The following is a 23,320-nucleotide window of genomic DNA, read 5'->3' as shown; positions in this document are numbered from 1 at the left end:
ACTTTGAGGTTTCAAAATAAGATGCGGAGAACTGAATGCTTAAAATCTCGAGGTTAAATAATGAAGTCTTTGTTTGCATTTATTGTTTGTGACCTAATTGTGCTTTTCATGTTTATCACTCATGCCATGCCACTCAGGCCTAATTTATATATATATATATATATATATATATATATATATTTATATGTATATATATATATATGTATGTATATATATATATATATATATATATATATATATATATATATATATATATATATATATATATATATATATATATATGTATATATGTATATATATATATATATATATATATATATATATATATATATATATATATATGTTATGTTATTTTTTTTTAATCAGGTCTGCATAAATAGCCTAATTCACCCCTCAATTTATTTATTTTTTTTTTTCCAATATTTCCTGGAGGGCAAGCCACCATCACAAAACACGCTCTAATTAAAAATCTATTGGGGGAAAAACAGGATGAGTAGAACATCCGACACTGACTTGCATTTTGGAACAAATTACTATGATTAATTAGCAACCCTGTGATCATATCGCTCATTTCCGCTGAGGGACAATAAAAAGAGGAAGCCTGTGGGCGTTTTAAAAGAGGTTATTGTGCTATTTGAATGTTTCTGTGCAATTGAGGGCATGGGTTATTTGGGGTGACAGGGGTGAAAGTTCACCACAGGCTGGGAATAGACGTCCAGTGTTTCATGAATTTTCCACAAGAACTCAACAAAGGATTCAATGTAGGATTTAAGGAAGAGAGGAAGTAGGGGAGAGATGCTTTAATGGCTCAAATCATCTGTTGTCTCAAGAAAAGTGGGAATATAATGAAATTCAGTGCTGTGTTACCCCATGTAGGCTAGCATTCCATGAAGGCCAACAGCAATATTATAAATTTAGATGCAAATATAAGGTGTAAAAAACAATTTAAATAACGCAATGTCATAATTTCTTTATATTATATGTTTATATGTGGTGTTTATTTTTATCTACACACTATAAGCTCATCTTCTTTTCACAGTTGATGCCATTATTGTGCCAAAGCAGGGATGAAAAGATGCAGCATGTGAATGAGTGAGGCAGGTGCATCTGCACAGAGCCTCATGAATAGCCGCTTCCCATTAACCATGCACGGCTCTGAAGCGCGCATAAATAATAGCTGGCAGCGCTGATAAAAAAGCGCACCTTGGGGCCTCTCCCCCCTCTTCCTCCTCCTTTTCTGTCTCTGTCTCTCTTTCTTCCCTTCTCTTTCTCTCTCACGGGAATTTACGCTTTTATTTGTTTTTCTTTTCACGGCTGCAGCATTGAGTCTGCAACAAGACAACTTATTTTGCCACCAGCAGACTAATAGGAGACATTTTTAGCAGTGTTTTTTTTTTTTAGATTAAAATTCGTAGATAATTCGTTTGCATTACCAAAAAAATCTGCTCCCTGGTCTGCTCTCATGTCCTGTCCTGTCCCGCATTTGTAATCCTGCGCCTTGCAGAACGAATCCGCTGGACTGGTGCCTTCCTATTGAGACGCAAGAGGCATAGACACAAGCCTGCGTCTGAGCGCAACAACACCAGCTTCTATTATAAACAAACATACCCCCCAAATAAAAAAAAAATAGAAACACTTTTAAAAACCTGCGGGGTTACAAATTGTGGAGGATTTCAACGAGAAGTTGCATGTGCAGGAGACATAGTCCGGGACAGAAGGAATGGGATACCCGGGCAGCAGAGCAGAGAGAGGATGGAAAGGATGGACGCTCCTGGTTTGGGTCGCCGCTGTCAGCTTGGTGCTCGCAGACGGACGGAGAGTGAGGCAGCCCAGATGTCCCGTTGGATGCACCTGCACCAAAGACAATGCCCTGTGTGAGAATGTCCGATCTGTGCCTCACACTTTCCCATCCGACGTCGTGTCACTGTAAGTGCTCCTGAATAGACTCTTTATTTTATTGTGAATTGTGGGGAAAGCCTGTGGAAACACTGTCTGCCTTAGCCAGAACTCGTATTTATTATACTTTCATTTATGTTTTTCATCCATTCAGATCTTTTGTCAAGTCTGGATTTAATGAAATAACAGGAGCAAGCTTTGTCCACACTCCTGCCCTGCAACTGCTGTGAGTATCCATCCATTTATCTGTCTATCTGTGTGTGAATAAATCTATTTTCAGTGTTTAACAGACTCACACAATGAGGCATGAGCTCCCCAGAGGACTCAGATAGAGGCTGATATGCACATTTAAAAGGGGGATTCTCTGTAATGGTGTCAGGATTATGCAATAGACCACATGGCTACAGCCCATAACAGAAGGGGGCTGAGGAGAGAGCTGCTATTTGTGTGTGTGTGTGTGTGTGTGTGTGTGTGTTTGCTTGGAAAATGTAGAGAGGCAGATATAAATAATGAAAATGTTCTTTTTTGCCCCAAAGAAAGCACTGAAAAAAGAGGCAACAACAGTAAAAATCATAATTGCACACGTAACTATGGAGTTTACATCCCCATTTCTTTGACATATGACATCCATTATTATACATCTTGGCAGGACTGGAGTTTATCGGGCAATTCTGTTGTTGCAAATCCACAGATTAACAGCGAGGTCAGGTTTAACTGTGCTCTCCAATCACAGTTGTTATAGTTTATTGCACATAACGGCGGGCTGTCACCGGGCATCGTTTTGTCTCGCAAAACAATTTTTCTTGACATCAGTTGTTCCATATGCTCGGATGACACTTAATCAGTCTGGATGTGCATGAAGGGCTGTGAATAGAAATCTAACTGGGGAAGACGGATGAGTGGCATCACCCCCTCTGTCATTATTTACTGCCAAAGTGACCTGGAGTATCTTAACCTCCATTAGAGTACTACTTAATCAACTGGGCTCCTCTATGGCCAACACTGTGGGTTTAAAGTATCACTGGTTTGCTGAGTGTGCAGTGAGTAATGGAAAGAGTTTTATTACAGAATTAGGTGTCCAGCATTTTGGAATTACAGCCTCTTTTTTGAAATGATGTTCCAGGATTAAAATGCTTTGAAATGAAACCATATGAGTTCTCAGATCATCATTTAGATGCAGTGAGGTGCACAGTGTATCCCTGTTGGACTCTATTCTTACATTGCCGGTTTAAAGGGTGACTCAGAAACATGTGGGAGGAGGCATCCATTCCTCTCTTTCATTCATTTCATGAGGAGCATGTAGGAGTGATCTGCCATTTCTCTTTCATTCATTTCATTCATTCTTGAACCATGTACTGTGGGCAGAGATGCTGAATGAGTCTGTTGTCTGTTACAGTAAATCTATCTTTCCCGCTGTTTTGGATATAGAGTTACGGATGTTGGGAGAAGGCAAAAATAGATCACAACATTTATCCTGATATGATTATATGACTTTAAAGGGACAGTTCACCCCATGATCAAAAATATGTATGTTTCCTCTTCCCTGTGGTGCTATCCATCAGTGTAGATTGTTTTGGTGTGAGTTGCAGAGTGTTGGAGATATCAGCCGTAGAGGTGTCTGCCTTCTCTTGAATATAATGGAACTAGATGGCACTCAGCTTGTGGTGCTCAAAGTGCCAAATACCTACATTTGAAAAACTCAACAGCAATGTCTCTTTGCGAAAATCATGACCCAGTTACTCAAGATAATCCACAGACCTTGTTGTGAGCAGTTTCAAGAACTATTTTCTTTCTACCCAACTACACCCACCAACCATATCACTGCGCAGAAGGAAGCATGCATCTACTCATGGACAAGAAGCTCGTGCTCACAATGTATTCTCATACAACTTTTTGTATGATATCCTACACATGAGCACCCCACGAATGCCGTAACCTTCTTAACGTAAAGTAACATTCATAACATAAAGTTATGGAGGTCAGGTTTAATCAAGTAAAGTTACCGTGTTTCGGTGAAGAAAAAGAAACATGGTGATGATCAGTGTTCAGCAAGCTACTTGAAAAATGTAGTGAGCTATGCTACCAGTTTCACTACAATGAAGCTACCCCCAGAGAAATGTAGCAAGCTAAGCTACCAGAAAAGGGCAAAAGTAGCTTGCTACTTGCAAAACTACTTTTATTTACTTATTTTACATTATGTCAAATTAGCGTTATCTCAGTGATAAGAAAAAATGTCAGCCATAAAAGTTAGCTGTACTTCAGAGCTTTTTCTTGGACAAAAATAAAAATTAATTAAAATTAAGTAACTTTCGCTACTGAAGAGCTATTTGATTCAGAAAGAAGTGACATTACAACCATGCTACTGAGAAATGCAGTTAAATTCGTAACAACCCACTTTTAGTGACACTACTGCCTGACACTGGTGGTGATGCAGCTTAAAATGACTCAAAGTTCACACATTTCCAAACATCAGTCTCTAGGAGGAAAGTCCTGTGCTTTTTGACTCATCCACCAACCCAACCCTTCCACTCTACTCTCATTACTCTCGCCAGCACATTGGTCACATGATTCCAGCCTTCCCACCACATGTGTTATACACAGATTACTGGCTCATGATTATGCGGGTATGTATGAAATCTATTTTTTTTATTTTTTTTGACAAGGCAGACATCTCTACAGCCGATATCACTCAGCAACTCACACCAAAACAATCTAGACTGATAACTTGCACTACAGGTAAGAGGAAAAACATGTATTTTTGATTTGGGGATTGATATGACGGTCCCTTTAAAAATACAGTGCCAGGTTTCCAAACAGCATCCCTAAATCTTAACATTTCATCCAAGTTCAACCCAGTCCACGTTTTGAGTTATGAAACCTGAAAAATGTAGGCATTTAGGAGCACTGTGGGAACTATCATAAAATCTGATTGTACTGCTTTTACTGTTCTTTGCAGATTATTCACAGCAAATTCATTTGACCTGATAGATGAGGATGCATTCTTGGGTTTACCACATCTTGAATATCTGTAAGTATTTTTCTTTAATTTAAAAATGGTTGATATATAACGTGTGGTGAAAGGCCATAAAATACATATTGTTCTTTCTTGCATGCCTTCAGTATTATACTAATAGGAACCACTGTTGCTTTGCATTGTGGTACAACAGCGTCCATCAACACCACACTCGATGAAGCAATATTGGCCTGTACGCTGGTATTTTAAAGCCCCCACACAGGTGTTTTCACTTATGTTGCCTGATTATGGGAGGACAACTTCCATCTCTATGAATCTTATTCAGAAAGTTTGCAGACATCATATAATGCCCAGCCTAATTGAGAACACCTGCTCGGCTGTGTAGGGCCTTTTAAGTATAATTTATTCTGACATCTACCCTGTAAGAATGTACAGCATGCTAAGATAGTATACAGTGTAATATGTGGTTAGAACAGAGCTCATGTTTTGTGGTCTGACATCACCAGACCAAATCAGAAATGTGAGTTATCTGTTAGAGCAAATAAAACATGAGCTTTCAGATTCATCTGGTTCCAGTATTACACGTTTTCCACACAACCCCCCATAACTGCTGTCAGCCACTCAACTGCAAAGGGAGAGGATATGCAGAAAGTTAAAGGATGTTAGTTTTTAGTGTCACAATATGTATCATTAGTGTGGGATTATTTACTTTGTGATAATCTATATTTCAGTCAGTAACACTTTAGTCAAAAAAAACTATTTCCATTTGCAGTATTATATTTGGCAGTATGGCTCTGTTCTGGGGCCTCTCTGCCTTTCTTTGGGCCTACGCAGAAAGTCTCTTCCATATACCTACTTGGAAAGCCCTAAAGCAGAGAGAGCACACCTTTCTGCCCTTCCATGTGCAAACAACAAAAGCCTGAGGCAGAGAGAGCAAACCTCCCTGCCCTTCCATGCGCCTTTGCGTAAAGCCTAAGACAGGTAGAGCAGCAGCAAAGACCCCCCCGGAACAGAACAGAGCAGAATCAAACAAACAGACAAACAGAAATGACATTGATAAGTCAGACACAGCATGTAAAGGAGGAGCTGGGGTGGAGGCGGGTTGCAAAGTGGCTCGCAGAGGAAGCAGCAACAGTAGGCAGGCCAGAGCAGTTTAAATAGGATGTCCTGAATGAGATTTGCCAATTGGTTGCATAGAAAGGAATCATGTGATCTATCAGCTGACTCCCTTCCATCAATCAGCTGCTCCATCAGTTGGTTGGGCTATTTGAGATCAGCTGATGTAGCTGGGATGTGAGCTGAGCTTGACATTGTGTCCTGCCTGAACTAATGCTATGCTTAATTAATCTACCAAAATGCTAACGAAATACTTTTCTTTCACAGATTTATTGAAAATAACAAAATCGCATCGATATCCCCATTTGCCTTCCGGGGCCTGAAAGCACTCATACATCTGTAAGTATTTTGGTTCTGTGGTGGCCAAGTTCATTTTCCCTCTATACTTCCTTCATCCTTTATTCCCATCTAAGGGAACTCGCCTCATTGTATCTGTTCTTTCCTCCTTCCTCTCCAGTTTTTATAATTCATTACTTTATCTAATAATTAACAATCTGCACAGCAGCTTTCACATCCTCAGTTTGAGTCATTTCTCTGTAGGAGAGGGAATGGGATTTTAGTATTCGTGGTACTCTAACACAAACCGTGCATCAATGTCCTGTTTCTCCCTCTGTATCACTTTGTCACTGTCTGAAATGCAGAGGTAGGCAGAAGTGCTGCTGCCAGTGGTGATGTCCAAGGTTACTGGCTGAAGGTGTCGGTCGGATCCGGTTGCTGAAGGGCAGATCTGGATGTCACATTGCTTTAGGCATAAAAAGATAAATGACTTTTGTGACTTTACTGGCATGAAGCTTCACTAATGAGACATTTCAGTAGTGCTACTGTGTCTTCTGTAGACTGCTGTGGGGTCTATTGTGAGTGTGAGATAAGTATTGGGTAGCATCTAATGTATCTGTGTTTAAGATATTGATGAACGATATCATAAAATGGAATCCCATGTTAACAGAAGTGATGTTAACAAATCTTAGTTCAGGACACAGCCAAAAAAGAGTTTGTAAACAGTGTTTTGTGAACACTGTCCTATTCCTGACCTGCAAAGCTTGCCAAAACTAAAGATAGGTGAGAGCATGAGTGACCTGTAGGTCAAAACTAAATATAACTGCACTGTAACCTCACACTGAGTGACCTTTAATCTCTCTGTAAAGTCTCTGACAGTCTGTTCCCAACACATTTTGAGTTTATGCAGTGAAGTGCATGCTTTCGATGAAAGAAGGTATAACTCTGATGACGAGACAAATAAGTATGATTGAATCTGCAAATATTAGTTTTAGTGAAAATATTTGTGGCTCTCTTGAAAATAAATTTTAAAAAAGCCATATAAACTGGGATAGATCAAAAGTAGAAGACACACAAATAACAGTTTCCCATCATTTATGCTTCAACAACTTCACACACTGAAATTCAAGCAAACTCATCCACTAGATTGTCCTGGGCCTGATAAGCCTCTGCATTCATTTATGCCTTGAGCACTGATGGATATTATTAACAGTGACTTGTCTGATAGAAGCTGTCAAAGAGCGTGTAACTAACCACATCAGAGGAAATGTTGCCTTGACGACTGTTGCAGCAGACATCCCATTGAAAGGGTGTAGAAAGTAGTGACCATGTGCAGCATTAGCTGACACTAATGTTTTCTACCAAGACTTGTTACAACCTTAGTGACGTGAAGTGTTAAAGGCATAATTCAACATTTTGGAGAATACCCTTATTTGTTTTCTGGGCCAGAGTTAGATAAGAAGATCAATACCATTGTTTGTCAGTTCCCACACTACTTGGACTTTCGCCCCCTTAACTTAGGCTGTTGTCTGGCCGCATTTCCCCCTGATGCCGCTGTGTGTCGTTATAGAATAACGGTGACCGGCCACGTATCATGCCGACATGAAAGGACAGCTTTTTTCGTTGATTTTTGAAGCTGTAAGTCACTGCCCATGCGCTAGTATTCAACAACTTCAGAGTGAGACCAGGTTTCACGGTTCACACTTCAGGTTAAGAAAAACTGGAAATGTTTTGGTTCCAGCTGAGAACCAACTATTCGGGTTCCAAACCAACGTATCTTTAGTTGAAATGCTTTAAAAGATTCAAAATTAAGTGCAGGAACTGGAATGGAACCTGCTCCATGTTGGTGGAAAAGGGGTCCGGGTAGCCCTTCTCTAAAATGATCAACTTCTCCTTCATCACATGACATGCAGTGCATGTTGCTGCATTCTTAAAGTTGAACTCTGTCTGTCGTGGTCCGTGTCCACAGGGGCAGTTTTGGACGTAAAGGGTTGTGCCACTTCTAGTCCGGGGATATCAAACCAGACCAACATGGTGGCTTGTTAAGAAACTTTCTCTTACATTCGGAAGTTCTTTGTTCCTGAAAACATTTGAGGCAAGAAATAAGCCATGCAGTTGCTAACTTTGTCTTTGTTGTCAATCGACAACAGTTAGTTTAAAAGTTTTCAGAGGTGGTAAGGCATACTTGACGCCCCTAATTTGCCTATACTCAACTTAATTCGAATGAGGAGCAGACACCACATCTCTCGAAAAGAAATGCAGCACCACCAGAATGCATTGCACAGCTGCTTGCCTAGATAATGAAAGAGAAAGGATGGGTCCTGTGGACACGTACCATCAGGGCACTTCAGAAGGCACAAAAACCATGGCATGTGTCTGGGGTGTCAGATTTGCCCCTAAGATCTGCTCATGACTGATAAAGACCATACGCAACCACGTAATGGGATATGCTTAATGTATACCTTTACTTGTTTCAGTGCAAAGTAAACAAAGTTTCATACAGAAAAAGACGACTAAACACATTATCAGGGGGCATTTAAAATGTGCCACATACAGTTAATACATTATTGAAGAGCACAGGCCAGGGTCCTGCTGGAATCCTGTCCACTCTGCTCTCCCCCATCTGTTTGCAGAGTGCATTCTTGCACAAACTCAAATCAAAATGGCTTCTTTTGCTCTCTTTGGGAAACCGACTCTCAAATAAATAATGCAGTGTTCATGAATTACGCTGACATTTCATTTCATTCACATCTCTTTCTGGTTTGAAGTTCATTCTCTTGCCCACAAATAAAATGTCTCTGTAGGACCAACGTTTGTTGGTTGGCAAAGATATCATGGACTTGACAGCCTTGAAGAAGGATATTCCCTTCTATTTTACCTCTTAGTCTTTTTGACAGCTGTAACACTACTGTATTATGTCTGAGCTGCGCCTTCCTTAAGTGCAGTTTCTTGTTCATAGTTTATTCTACTCTGCTCAAGTCAGTCTATCAGGGTTAGGGGTTAGGGTTAGGGTTAGTTGTTTCATTTACTAGCAGTCTGAGAGTGCAGGAGTAGTGACACAAAAGCTTGGTGTGGCAGCTGGATTTCTTTCACCCCGCAAGTTATACATCAAAATGAAGCTTAGAACCTGTAGTCTTTAACTGTATATTTTAATTGTGCCATTTTAAAACTTCAGTCAAAATATTATCAATATGTATCAATCATAGGTTTCGTGGAATTTTGACTTGGCATTCACACGCACACACACACACTACAAAGTGTTTCATGTTATTTAAACAAATGGAAATTAAAAAAAAAATCAAGGGAATACATTTGGCATTAGAGAGTAAAAGTCCTCCGAAAAGTAGTCCTTTGAAAAACGTCCTTTGAAAAAAAAATTTTTACTCAATGGAGCGAAAGGTTTAACAGTATACCCAACACCGCCAGCCTCTGCCACCATGTCCCATGGAGTCTTCTACTCTCCGGTCTGGAACTGGTCCTTCTGGCAGCAATAATCAAAATCCCTAAATGTCCTCTGCATCTTCGCCATCAATGTCCCCTTCACCCCCAAGCAATAGGCTTCCAGAGAAAGTGTTTTTCAGTGTGAACACAACAGGCTGTCACAGGGCCCCAGATGCAGAACCCGGCCTCCTCCATGTGGTGGGTGTAGCGACTCTGAGGAGGAGAATATTTCCCCAGAAGAACTGGAGCAGTTTACTAAGGGCCTGAAACACAAATGCATTACCTTGGGTTTCACTCAAGCTCATGTTGGCCTTGCCCTGAGTAACCTGGACTGGCTGGCTGCCTACCATGGAGGAGAAGGCTGGAAGCCAAGGTCAAGGAAGCCCGGAGGGACATTAGTTGGCTAACTGAAGTGCAAAAGGGGGTCATGACAGGCAGGTCCTGGATGAATAAGAAGTACAACAAGATGTCAATGAGTGAGGCTCTAGAGACTGCTAAACAAAGACTCACACCTCTGGCTGCTAGGCTAAAGAGGTGCACTAGAGAAGCAGAGGCCAAGAGTATAAATGGCCTGTTTTCCAAAGATCCATCAAGGGTGTGCTCCCAGCTGCAAGGGAACAGCAACACAAGGACAAACCCACCCAGAGACTGCACAATACTGGAAGGGCAAGGGCTGATCCACTCCTACTGGCTGAAAAAGCTAACAGCACTCCATGATTGCCTGGCAGCACAATGAACTAGCACTCACCCAGACTGGCTAACACAAGGCAGGACAATAGGACAGTACTTGCATACATACATATATATGCACTCCCGACAACGTCTGGGCATACTCCTGATGAGTCAGCGAATGGGGTCCTGGGGGATCTCCTCCCAGACCTGGATCAGGGTGTCAGTGAGCTCCTGAACAGTCTGTGGCATTACTTTGTGGTGTTGAATGCACTGATACATAACATCCCAAAGGTGCTCAATTGGATTTAGGTCAGGGGAACAAGAGGGCCGGTCCGTGGCATCAATGCCTTTGTCATCCAGGAACTGCCTACACACTCTGGCCACATGAGGCCGGGCATTGTCCTGCACCAGGAGGAGCCCAGGGCCCACTGCACCAGCCTAAGGTCTGACGATCGCTCTAAGGATTTCATCTCAGTACCTAACAGCAGTCAGGGTACCGTTAGCTATGACATGGAGGTATGTGCCTCCAAGTATAGGCCTCCCCAGACCATCATTGACCCCACCACCAAACTGGTCATGCTGGTTGATGTTACAGGCACCATAACGTTCACCATGGTGTCTCCAGACCCTTTCACACCTGTCAGGCGTGCTCAGTGTGAACCTGTGTGAACAGGGCGCCAATGGTGGACCTTCCAATTCTGGTGTTCTCTGGGGAAAATCGGTCAAGCTCCATGGTGCTAGGCTGTGAGCACAGGTCCCACTAGAGGACGTTGTGCCCTCATGCCACCCTCATGGAATCTGTTTCAGACAGTTTGGTCAGAAACATGCATACCTGTAACCTGCTGGAGGTCATTTTGTAGGGCTCTGGCAGTGCTCCTCCGTTCCTCCTCACACAAAGGAGCAGATACCTGTCCTACTGCTGGGTTGATGCCCTTCTATGGCCCTGTCCAGCTCTCCTCGTGTAATGACTGGTCTCATGCTTTCTCCTCCATGCTCTTGAAACTGTGCTGGGAGACAGCAAACCTTCTTGCAATCATATATATGGATGTGCCATCCTGGAGGAGCTGGACTACCTGTGCAACCTGATTGGGCTGCAGGTACCAGCCAGTAGTGACAAGAACACTAGAAGAACACAAAACTACAGAAGAATCAGTCAGGAAGGATAAGGAGAGAGCAACTATCTGTGGCCACCACATGTAAAACCATTCCCTTTTTGGGGGTTATCTTGAATTTGCCTCTCTGTGAAACTGATTCACAACCAGTTGTGCTTCCTAAATGGACAGATTGATATCCCTGAAGTTTAACTGACTTGGTGTTATACTGTGACCATTGAGTGTTCCCTTAATTTCTTTAAGCAGTGTATATATTTCCTAATTAATTTATTTCATTTTATTGGCATATAGACAGTTTGTAAAACTTAAGTTAAAATAAAAAATCTATTTGATCAATATGCTTTAGGGGCACAACAATTTGCTTTGCAAATCAATATTAGGTTAGGAAATACTTTTTTCATCCAATTAAATGTGACTTCTGGTATAAACAGTGCCCACTTCCTCTTCATCCAAGACTGGGACAACGACAGTGACATAAAATGTTGTTGGTTAAACAGATACAGATAAGATACAGGTAATGACGTCTCTGCATCTCTGTACACTTCTAATGTCTTTCCGTGTGTGTATTATTTTTTCTCTTTGTTGGTTAGGAGTCTGGCTTACAACAACCTTGAGACACTGCCAAAAGATGTCTTCAAGGGCATGGACGCTTTGACCAAAGTGTGAGTTCAGTCTGTCTCCCCGTCACTCAGAGTGCTTTCTTGAGACACAGAACATTTAGTAATCAGTTAATAAATCAGTTTCTGATTCACTGATTCTGTAAGTCTTTTTGTGGATTCATGTGTGACAGTACAATTTTCTTGATTGGTATTTATCCTGATATAGTCGTGTAGGACAGTGTTTTGTATTCAGAGAGATTCATTGTAGAAGAGTGGGAAAGGATTTATGACAAATGTTGAGCAAAATCTCCCTTTGTCCTCCTCCCTCTTTTCTTAAACTGTGGGATTAAATAAAGCAATATTATGAGGTCCCAGTGCTAAAAAGGAAGTAAGGAGGAATTCCCACACTTAACAGAGGATGTAAAAATAAAAAGCCCGGGAAAATGAGGCCACAGTGAGGAGGAAAAGACGTTAGAAGTACCAGAGCAAGGAAACAAGAGATTGCAGAGGAAGTTGTTCACTGCTGCAATAGAGAAAAGAAAAAGAAGGTAAAGATCTGAAGGAGAGGGGAGGAAAGCTTGGGTTAGGTGCCAGAATGTCAGAGTAAATGGTAAACAAGTCAATTACAGAGAAAAGAATTGGATCCTCGCTTCTGTCACGCAGCCACAATCAGCTTGAATAATGCACGCTACTGTGTGTGTGTGTGGATTCGATACACACATCCAAGGTCAACAGCAATTCAGAGTGAGAGTGGTTGAGACCAGCAGAAACTACTCAGGAGATAGGACGCTTGTTGTTGTGGCTTTCCCGGCTTGAAGCCAAATTGCAGCCAAAGACAGGAGGAACAGACGGGGGAACAGTCAGCAGAATCTTAATAGGAAATGGAAATAAAAGTATGTGTTTAAGGGTAAATGATTTTATGCCTTAAAGGAAGACTTCACTAGTCAAATGACCATTTGTATATCAATTACTCACCCTGAGTTTTGTTGAATTCCTGAAGAAAACTTTTGTTTTCTCACATACCTTCAGCGTATGAAGAATCCAAAAAAAAACAAGAGAAAATTCCGGATGAATTGAAGTAAATGGGATCCATGTTAAACAACAGCAAAACTATGTCAAAACATCTGTTTACAGACTCTCAGACAACTCATGCAGTATAATCCATTTCACTCATGCTCAGTGCTTCCTAAATAGACAGCCCTTTCCAACAGGGAACTGAACTAAAAGTGAAACTTATCTATGCTCTCCTCAGAGCCAGACTCCATTGACAAAAACAGTAATTTTACCTTGTTGAACACGTGAGCTGCAGGTCTACCACTGCCTCCAACAGTTAGGTCATTTGTGTTATTGTGAGACTTTGATGAATCCTAAAATAACCTTTTAAAACACTAAACTCACACAATAACACAAAGAAACTAATTGATTGAAGTAGCGGTAGACCAGCAACTCCCGTGTTCAGCGAGGTACAATTACTCTTTTTGTCAATGGAGTCTAGAGCAGTTTCACTTTCAACTCAGCTCTCTGTCAGAAAGGGCTGACTGTTTGGGAAGTACTGAGCATATGACTGGATAAATGAGACTTGGATTGTACTGCATAGGTTGTCAGTTTGTAAATGATGTTTTGATATAGTTTCGCTCTTGTTAAATGTGGACCCCTATGACTTCTATTCATCTTCTATTCAAGACTTTATGGATTCTTTATTCATCATGGAGGCCTGAATTAAACGTAACTGATATACAAATTGTCATTTTGGGCTGAAGGTATTCCTTCAACAAATGTGTTAAACAATGTCCCATGTGACCCGCCCCCACATGTAGTGATCTACGTGGCAACAACCTGATATGTGACTGCAAGCTCAAGTGGTTGGTAGAGTGGATGCACCACACTAATGCCACCCTGGACCAGATCTACTGCAGCGGTCCACCCATTCACCAGGGGAAGAAGATCAATGACCTGCTGCCACACAATTTCGACTGCATCACAGCAGGTATTGTCCTCCTGTATCTGCCCCCCAGTCATAGAACATTATACTAAGAGTATAGCTCTCTGTCACCAAATAACTGCCTCAACCTTTTCACTCTGGTTTCCTTACTGTGCTGATGCCAGTGTCGAGAACAAAGCAGAAATGTTATTGCTTTGGTCTTCCTACTTGTTTATGGAGGAATGAATCAATATGAAAGGATCATTTCAAGATAAAGCACATAATTCATTGTCCAACTTTTCAGAGTTTGCCTCTTATCAGTCGCTGAAGTTTGAGTCCATTTCGGTGGGGGCCTTCACCTTCGGTGAAGATCAGTATGTGGTGTTTGCCCAACCGTTTGCTGGGACATGCAGCTTCCTGGAATGGGATCATGTTGAGATGACCTTCAGAACGTACGACACCATTGAAAGTGAGTACATAAACAATAAAAGAGTAGCGATAATGTCATCATGGGGGAATCCATCCATAAAGTTTAAATATATAAATCTGTAGACATTTATTTTTTTTAATAGTTCAGTAATGTATGCACCATATAAAGGTATGTATATACATGGCACTTCAGGCTGCCCTACATGTTTTTGCAGGCCCAGTTTAACATGCAGCTCAATTGTATGAATGTATTAAGGGGTCCCTGCTCCGTCTGGCTTTCAGCACAGGGGTCCTTGGCCTGAAAAATGTTGAAGACTCCGGGTGTAGCATAAGCCAAGAAAGAACCTATACAATTTTGGAGCGAATGACTGTGCAGATACACAAGTTATTCTTCACCTTTGCAAACATTGCAAGATAGGGCCTCAGACAAATAAATGTCATAAATCTCTCAAAATCCAGTTGATGGTATTGAAATTCAGCAGTGATAAAACATAAACATAAAACAATGACTTTATATCCCAATCTACATTCAAAGGTAGCAGTAATCCTCTGGGGTAGCCTACACATGCAGTTGCTTAAACTCTGTTGCTATGAAGCACTTGAGGACATTAGTTTAGTGCAAGAACTGGTACAATTTTAACAATGCCTTTTTTTCTCAACTAAGGAACTATGGAAACATAAATACACACATATCATGCTATTACAGTCTAAGCATTAGATATTTGTACATAGGTACAAAGGGTGACTCAAAAGTTCTGAGGTATGGGCTGGAGCGTAGTCATGATGGAAGATGACTCCTCTGGTCAGCATTGCTCACCTCTTTTCTCAGATATTCTCTCTGAGGCAATTCAGTAGGTCAGAGTTATAGTCTCCGGTGATGGTATGACCCCTTTCTTTTTTAAGATATTGTTTTGGGCATTTTTTGCCTTTAATGGACAGGACAGTTAAGTGTGAAAGGGGGAGAGAGAGAGAGAGGGGGATGACATGCAGCAAAGGGCCACAGGCTGGACTTGAACCCGGGCCGCTGCGGCAACAGCCTTGTACAATGGGGCACCTGCTCTACCACTAAGCCACCGACGCCCCAGGTATGACCCCTTTCAAAGAAATCAATCAGCACTGAACCTCAGGAATCCCAAAAAACTGATGCCATCACCTCCCAGCTGAAGGCGTGACCTTGGCCTTCTTTGGCGTAGGACATGATGCATTCTTCCATTGCTTTGACTGTTTTAGGCTGATGGTGGTGGCCCCAACACTCATCCATAGCAGGAAAATTGTCCATATGAGATTCAAACAGTTTCAAATTGTTCACTGACACCAAGTGCGCTTCTGCTCAGGAGTCAAAAGACGTGGGACCCATCGAACGGAAACCTTTGAGAAGCCAGGCTCATTCTTGAGAATATGATCTGATCACTCCTGTGAGATGCCCAACCTGTCTGCTACTTGACGTATTAACAATCGGCAATCTTGCATGATTGCATCCAGAGTAAAGTCAAGGTTTTCTTTGGTGGCAGTTGATGGTCTCCCTGACCTCAGCTCATCTTGAACACTCTCCCTGCCACGCTTGAATTCTTGTACCCAGTGTTTGACTGTGGCATAGTGTGATACTCAAATTTCTCCATTTTCAACAAACCACTGACCACTATTCACTTCAAGAATCTGCAAAAATAAAAGAGTTCTAAACATGAACATGGTTAAATGGTAATGAGATAATGACTTGATGGTATGGCGGTACAGTAGTTAGCATTGTTGCCTCACAGCAAGAGGGTTTGTGGTTCGAACCCATGGTGCGGGAGCCCTTCTGTGTGGAGTTTGCATGTTCTCCCCATGTCAGCGTGGGTTTTCTGCAGGTACTCCAGCTTCCTCCCACAGTCCAAAGACATGCAGGTTAACTGGTGACTCTAAATTGCCCGTTGGTGTGAATGTGAGCATGAATGGTTGTCTGTCTCTATGTGTCAGTCCTGTGATAGTCTGGCGACCTGTCCAGGGTGTACCCTGCCTCTCACCCAATGTCAGCTGAGATAGGCTCCCCCCGGGACCCCCAACAGGATAAGCGGTTACAGAAAATGAAATGAAAGAATGAGTTTTGGAAATATATCCAAACATATATCGTGGTTGCACTTTGCAGATCCACATTTCATCGAAGAGGTGTGCCCTCTCCGAGTGTTCCTCTCATTGTTAATAGGGACATAATACTCTAGTAGAAGTGATTATCTGTCCCGTACTTGTAAAGTTTTTGTGTGTCTTGTCTTCTCTTTCCTTGTTCAGGCACCTCCACTGTGGTGTGCAAGCCCATGGTGATTGACAACCACCTCTTTGTCATCGTGGCCCAGCTGTTTGGGGGCTCGCACATTTACAAACGCGACACCTCTGCCAACAAGTTCATCAAGATCCAGGACATTGACATTCTGAAGATTCGCAAACCTAACGACATCGAGACGTTCATGATTGACGGAGAGTCTTTCTTCGTCATCGCTGACAGCTCAAAGGTTGGCTACTTTTTGCTCTCTTGATACTGGAAAGTACTTGAGGTTATGACGTCTGATTACATAACATTGTGGAGGTGTTTCTGTTATTGTGTCCAGCCCTGATATGCGTACTGCTCCTCTAAGCTACTCCTCACACCATGTCAGCCATTCCTTCCCCCTGGTGTCCTTCTCTGCAGCATGTCGGTGTGCGTCTGCTCCTGCTGATTACCCTGGCGTTGCCAAGTGTTAGCATATGCTCTCACATATGTTTGGGGATACTCAGGCTCTCGACACACACACAGACACACACACACACAGACACACGCACACGCACACTGATTCTGGCCACATACTTATACTTTCTGAATAAAGTTGACCTGTTCCGACATTTTGTACGTGTTCCTCTCACAGGCCGGCTCCACAACGGTGTACAAATGGAACGGCAATGGCTTCTACTCCCACCAGTCCCTCCATCCATGGTTCCGGGACACAGATGTAGAGTATTTGGAGATCTCCAACAAACCCCACCTGATCTTGTCCAGCAGCTCTCAGAGGCCTGTCGTCTACCAGTGGAACAGGAGCCAGAAACAGTTTGACCGCAGGACTGACATACCGGACATGGAGGACGTCTTCTCTGTCAAACACTTCCGGGTCAAAGGTAAGAGCTGCAGCTTGAGTAACAGTGTATGTACACATGCAGGGTTTATTTCTGCTCTGACTAAAAGGACATTGTGTTCGCTGCAAGCAAATTCTAACCATATGATATCACTGTATCAGCTGTTGTGAGTTCCTTTGTCCTTGGTGGATATACACTAGTTTTTAATTAGATTCAGTTTTTATGATAAGATTAAGACAAGGTGTGTCATGTGAGTAACGGTAGACTTTAATGCAGAGTCAACATTTCCTTTTATGCTGCTAATTAAATAAAAACATTTATGTCTCACACTTAAAAGGTAGTAAGAGGCAATGTCACTGTCCACTGCTATAAAACCTGCCCATAAATCATCACTGTGTAATATTCTCTGTTTTCTTAAAGGGAAAGCTTATCTATTAGTGACGCTTTGCTAAGTAGCTATAGATAACAAGCACTACTACTCCGCTGCTGCTGTCAGGGCAAAGGTACGGAGTCCCCTGTGCAAAGAAAAACATCTACAGTAAATTGTTTTTACCTGTTGCCATGAAATACCTTAATCAGTTCGGACAGCCACATTTGGAAGCCAGCTGCTACATCAGCACACAGCACTTTGTGTATATATTTATTTAACCTTGATTCAGTCTTCAGTATCAAGTATCGGATGTTTCTTTTAATTACACCTATTGTGTATTGTGTTTTTATGTAAATGTGTTTTAAAGGGGCAGTTCATCCCAAAATCAAAAGCACATATTTTTCCTCTTACCTGTAGCGATAATTATCCATCTAGTTTGGTTCTGTTCTGTTTTGGTTTGAACCGCAGAGTGTTGGAGATATCGGCCATTGAAATGTCTGTCTGTGGTGCTCAAAGCGCCCAAAAAATACATTTTAAAAACTCAATAGCAATGTCTCTTTCCAGAAATCATGACCCAATTACTCAAGATAATCCACAGACCGTGCTGTAAGCAGTTTTATGTAGGAACTATTTTCTTTCTACTGAACTACAACTGTATCACTACGCAGAAGGAAGCATGCATCTACTGCTGGTAGGGTCTGATCGACCCTGTACCCTACGCCATAGCCTGACGTGCACTTCCCCAGAAATGTAACTACATGTTTTGAAAGGCCACTGGGAAAAATTGGAAGCTCGGCTGAGCGGTGTTCCTGGTAGTCTGGTTATAGCTCAGCATATTTGTGCTCACAAGCACAAGCCTCTTGTCCATGAGTAGATGCACACTTCCTTCTGCACAGTGACAGAGTTGGCAGGTGTAGTTTGGTAGAAAGAAAAGAGTTCCTACATGAAACTACTCACAACAAGGTCTATGGATTATCTTGAGTAACCAGATCATGGTTTCTGAAAAGAGACATTGCTGTTGAGTTTTTCAAATGTATTAATGGTGCTTTTTGAGCAATACAAGCTGGGTGCCATCTAGGTCGATTATATTGGAGAGAAGGCAGACATCTCTACATCTGATATCTCCAACACTCTGCAACTCACACCAAAACAATCTAGACTGATAAATAGCACTACAGGTAAGAGGAAAAATATCTATATTTAATTTTGAGATGGGGCGGCACGGTGGTGTGGTGGTTAGCACTCTCGCCTCACAGCAAGAGGGTTGCCGGTTCGATCCCGGGCGTGGGAGCCCTTCTGTGTGGAGCCCTTGCATGTTCTCCCCGTGTCAGTGTTGGTTCTCTCCTGGCACTCCAGCTTCCTCCCACAGTCCAAAAACATGCAGATTGGGGACTAGGTTAATTGGTAATTCTAAATTGCCCGTAGGTGTGAATGTGAGCGTGAATGGTTGTTTGTCTCTATGTGTCAGCCCTGCGATAGTCTGGCGACCTGTCCAGGGTGTACCCTGCCTCTCGCCCGATGTCAGCTGGGATAGGCTCCAATGAATGAATGAATGAATAATTTTGAGATAAACTGTCCCTTTTAATGTGTCCTGTTTGGATGTGACATGATGTATTTTAATGTACCTTTTTTAATAGCAGATTTTGCACATGCAAAATTAAAGACAAAATTCTGCCTTTTGCATGCAAAAATAGACAATAAAATATTTTCTATGATTTCTATGATACCTTTGGAATTACTTAGACTGTTTTTGTGAGCATTCCTACTTCAGATCCAGATTTAGCAGCTTCATGTGTAAACTAAAGTGCGCCTTGAATCTTTTCAAAGGTGAGCTTTTTATATGCTTGACAAGATTCATCGGAGACTCCAAGGTGATGCGCTGGGACGGTGCCATGTTCAAGGAGGTCCAGACATTTCCTTCCCGCGGCTCCATGGTGTTCCAGCCTGTCTCCATCGGCAACTGGCAGTATGCCATCTTGGGCAGCGATTATTCACTGACGCAGGTCTACCAATGGGACACCGAGAGGGGCCACTTTGTCCCATCTCAGGAGCTGAATATCCAGGCGCCTCGAGCATTTTCTCTGGTTTCCATTGACGACCGGGTGTTCCTGCTCGCATCCAGCTTCAAGGGAAAAACTCAGATTTATGAGCACCTTATGATCGATCTGAGTAATTAAACCCATCGTCAGTTTGGGACAAAGTATGTAGATTACCATTCAAATGCTTTCATTCTGTCATGTGTTGAACTTTTTAGTCCCATTAGAAACCACCAGCAATTTCCACCTTACTTTAAACAAAAGGAAGTTTTATGCAGGAGCTGAAACTATCTAAAGAGGTATTTCAAATGCAGTTGAGGACCTTTAGGTTGAGATTAAGTGGTTGAAATGTTTTCATTTGTTATGACCACTGAGTTTTTTAAAGGGTAACTGTGATATTTTTCAACCTGAACCCTGTTTTCCAATGATTTTGTGTCTAAGTGACCAATGGGAACAACAATTTTTGAAGTTGGTCCAGTATTGAGCTAATCAGGGCTGCAGCAGCAGCAGCGAAACATGCTGCAATGTAATCACTTGGGGCAACTGGACACTGTCAATTTATGTCTACTAAACATGTTTGTTTTTGCCACTGACAGGCTCAGATTATTATTCACAGTATCTAACATTAAGGAAAGGATCCCTACAGAGATAGAACTCTTTGTTAAACAAGAAACAGCCCTGAAATCGACATCGCCAAAGCCACCAGACTCCATTTACAGAAACAGTAGTTTTATCATCATAAAACACTTCATTCAAAGTTGAAAGAAACAGAGAAATACTTGTAAATGTCGATTTGGTTCATCTTTACACTATTCCAACATTTACCAACTCTGGTTTGGTTGAAATAAACTCTTAATTCACCCAGTTGGATGTGAAAATATGCTGCCTCTATACACACTAAAATTAGTTGGTTTTTTTTTTTGGTTTTTTTTTTAGTCTGGTGGGTTTGGCAATGCAGATATTGGGGCTGTTACTTGTTATACAAAAAGACCTTACCCTTTAAAAACAGGTCTCTCCTTGTGGGATTCCTTCCCATACCCAGGTAGCCAAAATGACCTGGCTTAGAATCGGCCTGAACCTCCGGACTCCCGAACTGTCGGATGAAATTAGCTGGGCTGGGTCCGGTTGCCCCAGTCAGCTGAGACGCAGCATGAAAGACGCCCCAGAATTGGGCCAAATCAGCTGGCCTGATTCTGGCTGCCATCACTGGGCCATTATCAGACATGACCTGGCCCAGCATTGGCCCAAACTCAGCATAATGGATGAAAATAGCCAGGCCGCAACTAGTTGCTTGACTCGGCTGAGAATCTGTATGAATGACACCCCAGAATTGGACCGAATCAGCTGGCCCGACTCCGGCTGCCGATACTGCCATCACTCGGTAATGTTGAAGACACTTAATATAACAATCTGAGCCAGTCAGTGGCAAAAACAAGCACTTTTAGCGGACGTAAACTGACAGTATGAATACACTGCAGCCTGTTTCGCAGCTGCTGGCTGCAGCCCTGTCGCTCAATACTGGACAAATTTTAAAAAATTGTTGTTCCTGTTGGTAACTTAAACATAAAATGATGGGAAAAAACAGTAGGGAAAAATGAAAAATACCCACCCTTTAAGAGATTTGACACCATTCGCATAACATAGAAAATATATTCTACACAGTCCCTGATGCCTATGTTCAGCAGCCAGCTGCAGTTACTTAATTTTGATAAACTCCTTGCATTTTCATTTTGAATACTCACTATTTAGAAATGCCTTATACTCCATTTGTAATTCCACTCAGAGTGCGAACTGACTATCTTTCAGGAAAAACAAGCTATGAACTCACTGCTTTGGTCTTTGATTCAAACCTACAGGGGACCTTGCAGTTAATAGACACAGAGTATACTTCTGTATTCATCTCCATACATTATTTTTATTTCTGTTGTAGGAATGTGATAGGAAAGACTTAGGAGTTTGGTAGTAGTAATGACCAGGCAATAATAGGCAAAGGTGTTCAGATTGTAGAGTTTTTCTAGAAAAGTGAAAGACAGAAGAGGATTTTTTTCTTTGAACTCTTCTTTAATTTAACAAGCATTTCAGGAAAATCGATTTCAGATCAAAATGTCCTTACAAGAGATTATTCACAGTGGAATGTAAGCTAGTGAGATATACGTGAAACAATTGGTCTTAAGACTCACTTCTGACAAAGCCTGGGTTGTTAGATACCTTGTGGACGATGGGCGCCCTCACAAACGTACAAGAAGTTTTTTCAAATTGGAAACTTACCCAGTGTAGCAGCAGCGACATTAGGGGTAGTTTGTTATAATATAAGACCTGAGCTTGAAAAATAACAAGCATTCAACCAAATGCAGGTTAAGTTTGGGCTAGGCTTATTTGATGACAGTTATTTGCATTCGTCCAGCGCAATTTGGCATCCCGTCAACATATTTCCATGTTTTGTGATTATCTCCTAATAGAAGTGACTCCAACGTATATTAAATTAGGAATCCACTAAGCATTGTGAGAAACTGAGAATAAACACCTTCTTTTCTGTCTACTCCACGACCATCAGTTGAGCAAGACTGCATGCATGATACAGACACTCATGGTGTTGACTCCTGATGAATGACTCGCTAGAAGCATCCCACTGTGTGTCACCTCGCCCTCCCTCTTTCACTGCACTCTTGCCCTTTTCTCCCTCATTGACAAAACCATTGTTGTCTTTACTCCGCAACTAAAAAAAAAAGCCACCCACTGTGTGGCACCTGGTACCTGTGCTTTCACACGGTCCTCTTACTCTGACACAAAGGAAAGCTGAATTCTCATAACAACTAACGACGTCACTGATTTGCCAAATATAATGTTTACGTTTTTACAATACTGTGTAAAGTAATTTATATGATGTTGCTTTTGTATGTAGAGGGGACCACACTCAGTGTTTTATTTTTCATAGATGTAGAGTTTAGTGTAGATTAAGGATCACGTGCTTAAATGCTGTATAACATGCTTCTTCTGCAGAACAGTGTAGGCTTACTTGTGTCAGTCTAATCTAGTTTGGTGAGGATAGAGGATATTAGATACTCCTTTGTCGTCCTGCTCATTGTATTTTATGTACAGTGGTAATAAAACACTAAAATGTCAAATCAGAGGTTTGAATTTTTTTATTGTTATTGTTTCACCAGTATAAACCATTTTTTATTGCTCAGACAGCAAATCTGGATTGGTGTCAACTACCATTCAACTCACACGGTCTTCATTAATTTATGATTATATTTGATAACGTATATTTACAGTTCAGTTCACTGACGTCCAGTTTTGTCCTAAAAAGTTATCGCTGTGGTGATAAAACAAACAAAAAAACACCAATTCACCAATGAATATGCTAGGTCCTAGGTCTTCAACAGGAGGTCTGCAA

The 23,320-nt window shown here is 41.7% G+C and overlaps 1 protein-coding gene across 1 annotated transcript; it reads left to right on the top strand.

Moving 5' to 3' along the window:
• Window positions 1–1,215: 1,215 nt before the first annotated feature.
• lgi1b (leucine-rich, glioma inactivated 1b) lies at window positions 1,216–23,048 on the top strand. The gene is made up of 10 exons (XM_049563549.1): window positions 1,216–1,926; window positions 2,051–2,122; window positions 4,853–4,924; window positions 6,254–6,325; window positions 12,078–12,149; window positions 13,904–14,073; window positions 14,312–14,476; window positions 16,702–16,922; window positions 17,313–17,559; window positions 19,715–23,048. Exons 1-10 carry the CDS (start codon window positions 1,721–1,723, stop codon window positions 20,062–20,064), a joined length of 1,647 nt encoding a protein of 548 aa, XP_049419506.1. The 5' UTR covers window positions 1,216–1,720; the 3' UTR covers window positions 20,065–23,048.
• Window positions 23,049–23,320: the final 272 nt, after the last annotated feature.

Source organism: Epinephelus fuscoguttatus, linkage group LG20, assembly GCF_011397635.1.
Source record: "Epinephelus fuscoguttatus linkage group LG20, E.fuscoguttatus.final_Chr_v1".
Classification (NCBI taxonomy): Eukaryota; Metazoa; Chordata; class Actinopteri; order Perciformes; family Serranidae; genus Epinephelus; species Epinephelus fuscoguttatus.
Note: the sequence above shows the minus strand (reverse complement) of the source record. Positions and strands in the feature narration are given on the sequence as shown.

Coding starts and splice junctions, on each gene's coding strand:
- lgi1b (XM_049563549.1), top strand. CDS start 1,721: ATGGGATACCCGGGCAGCAGAGCAGAGAGAGGATGGAAAGGATGGACG. Junction 1,927..2,050: donor CCATCCGACGTCGTGTCACT/GTAAGTGCTCCT, acceptor TCATCCATTCAG/ATCTTTTGTCAAGTCTGGAT. Junction 17,560..19,714: donor CAAACACTTCCGGGTCAAAG/GTAAGAGCTGCA, acceptor ATCTTTTCAAAG/GTGAGCTTTTTATATGCTTG.